We start from the raw sequence: 1,791 nt of genomic DNA on the forward strand, positions 1-1,791 counted from the left end.
ACATGAGACATTTTTTACGAGGGACAATGACGATGTCCGAAGCAGAAGAAGAAGAAGAAGCTAGGAGCCGGCGGTCGTTTCCGTGAGTGCGATTTTTTGACAAGATTTTTCGGTTGTCCTTAGTCCGGCTTTTAATCAATAATCTTACAGTTATACAATTACCAATGCTGTGGCACATGACATGAAACGTTTTTGACCTGATTGCTTTATTTTACCTTCTTTTTTATGCGGGATGACAGCGTGGGACGACATCCCGACACGACAGGACGGCCATCTGTGTCCGGTGAAGCCGCTAAGCCGACCGGAATGACGGAGCTTCAGCCGAAGTCCGAGACGCTCAGCCTGCGACGAGCCATCCGCACCCTCCACAGGCAGCAACCTCCGGAGACTCACAGCTCATGGTCCACCGTCACCGAGCCCGTGGTGGACGCCGAGGTGATGCGACCGCCGTCCCTCCGGCGTGCCCAGCCCACGGAGTCGGCCGTGCGACTCTTCGAGAAGAACGTCAACTTCTTCCTCGGCATGTTTTACGCGACGCTCAACAGCGCCCTCGTCGGTGTCATCTCGGTGCTCATCAAAATCCTCTACGACGTCCCGATCCTCCAGCTGACCGCCATGCGACTCGCCGGCATATTCGTCTTCTCCATGCCCCTGGTCATCCACAGCGGCCACGATCCGATGGGCCACCCTTCCAACAGGGTACACCTGGTCCTCAGAGCCACCGCGGGCCTTGCGGGTCTTTATTTCCGCTTCTGGTCGATGAAGCTGATACCCCTGTCCGACGTGGCCGTCATCCTCGCCAGCCTTCCCGTCTTCGTGACGGCCTTGGCCCGGGTGTTCCTCAACGAACCGTGCGGCGTCGCGGACACCCTCATACTGATCCTAACCATGGCGGGGCTCATGATGTCCGCCAAGATACCGCTGCCCTTCATGCAGGCCTCGGGCGCCCGGGACGACAAGCCGGACCTCAACAAGTACAAGGGCCTTCTGTTCGCCCTCCTGTCGACCATATTCGGAGCCGTCAAGTTCCTCATCAGCCGCACGGTGCGCTACGAACACCACTCGGTGACGCTCTTCATGTACGGCCTCGTCGGGGTCGTCGAGTGCGTCGTGCTGTCGCCCACCGAGCCGTACGTGTTGCCGCGCTGCGGCCTGGGACGAGTCATCTTCGCCGCCTTCGCGGTGCTCAGCTTTCTGGAACAGCTGGCGCTCATCAAGGCGCTCCAGATGGAGAACGCCGGACCGGTGTCGGTGGTGATCGCCGCCATGGACGTGGTGTTCATGTTCGCCGTGGAACTCATACTGTTCGGCAACATTCCCGACAAGTACAGCTTCACGGGCGCCACGCTCGTGTCCGTGTGCGTCTTTCTGCAGATGGCCAAGAAGACGGTCATAGAGTCGCACCAGAACTCGCTGTTTAGGAAGCTGTTTTATTGGCTCGCCTATTGAAAAGTTCGTACATTAAACGGCTCGTTTCTTCATCGAAGCCCTTTCTTCAATTCCCATGCTGCGTCTCATGAAGAGGCTTTACTGCGAGTCATAGGCGTGCGTAGCAGGGGCGTAGACAAGGGGGGGGGGGGGGAGGTTCAACCCCCCCTCCGAAAATTTTTAATTTTGCTTGCGTATGTATATACGTGCACATACAACGCACGCACGAACATACATAAAGTATGTTTGCACCCCCTCCCCCCCCCCCCGAAAAAAATTTCTAGCTACGTCCCTGGTGCGTAGGTTCTCCGTGAGGGGGGGTAGGCAAGTTTCACTGAAGTCCCCCTCCTCCTCTCACCCTTC

At 57.4% G+C, this 1,791-nt stretch overlaps 1 protein-coding gene across 1 annotated transcript; it reads left to right on the forward strand.

Moving 5' to 3' along the window:
* The first annotated feature begins 255 nt into the window (after positions 1 to 255).
* On the forward strand, positions 256 to 1,454 carry LOC119372491 (solute carrier family 35 member G1). Its single transcript, XM_037642961.2, has one exon. It carries the CDS (start codon positions 307 to 309, stop codon positions 1,447 to 1,449), a length of 1,143 nt encoding a protein of 380 aa, XP_037498889.1. The 5' UTR covers positions 256 to 306; the 3' UTR covers positions 1,450 to 1,454.
* Positions 1,455 to 1,791: the final 337 nt, after the last annotated feature.

Source organism: Rhipicephalus sanguineus, chromosome 10 (genome assembly GCF_013339695.2).
Source record: "Rhipicephalus sanguineus isolate Rsan-2018 chromosome 10, BIME_Rsan_1.4, whole genome shotgun sequence".
In the NCBI taxonomy this organism is placed as follows: domain Eukaryota; kingdom Metazoa; phylum Arthropoda; class Arachnida; order Ixodida; family Ixodidae; genus Rhipicephalus; species Rhipicephalus sanguineus.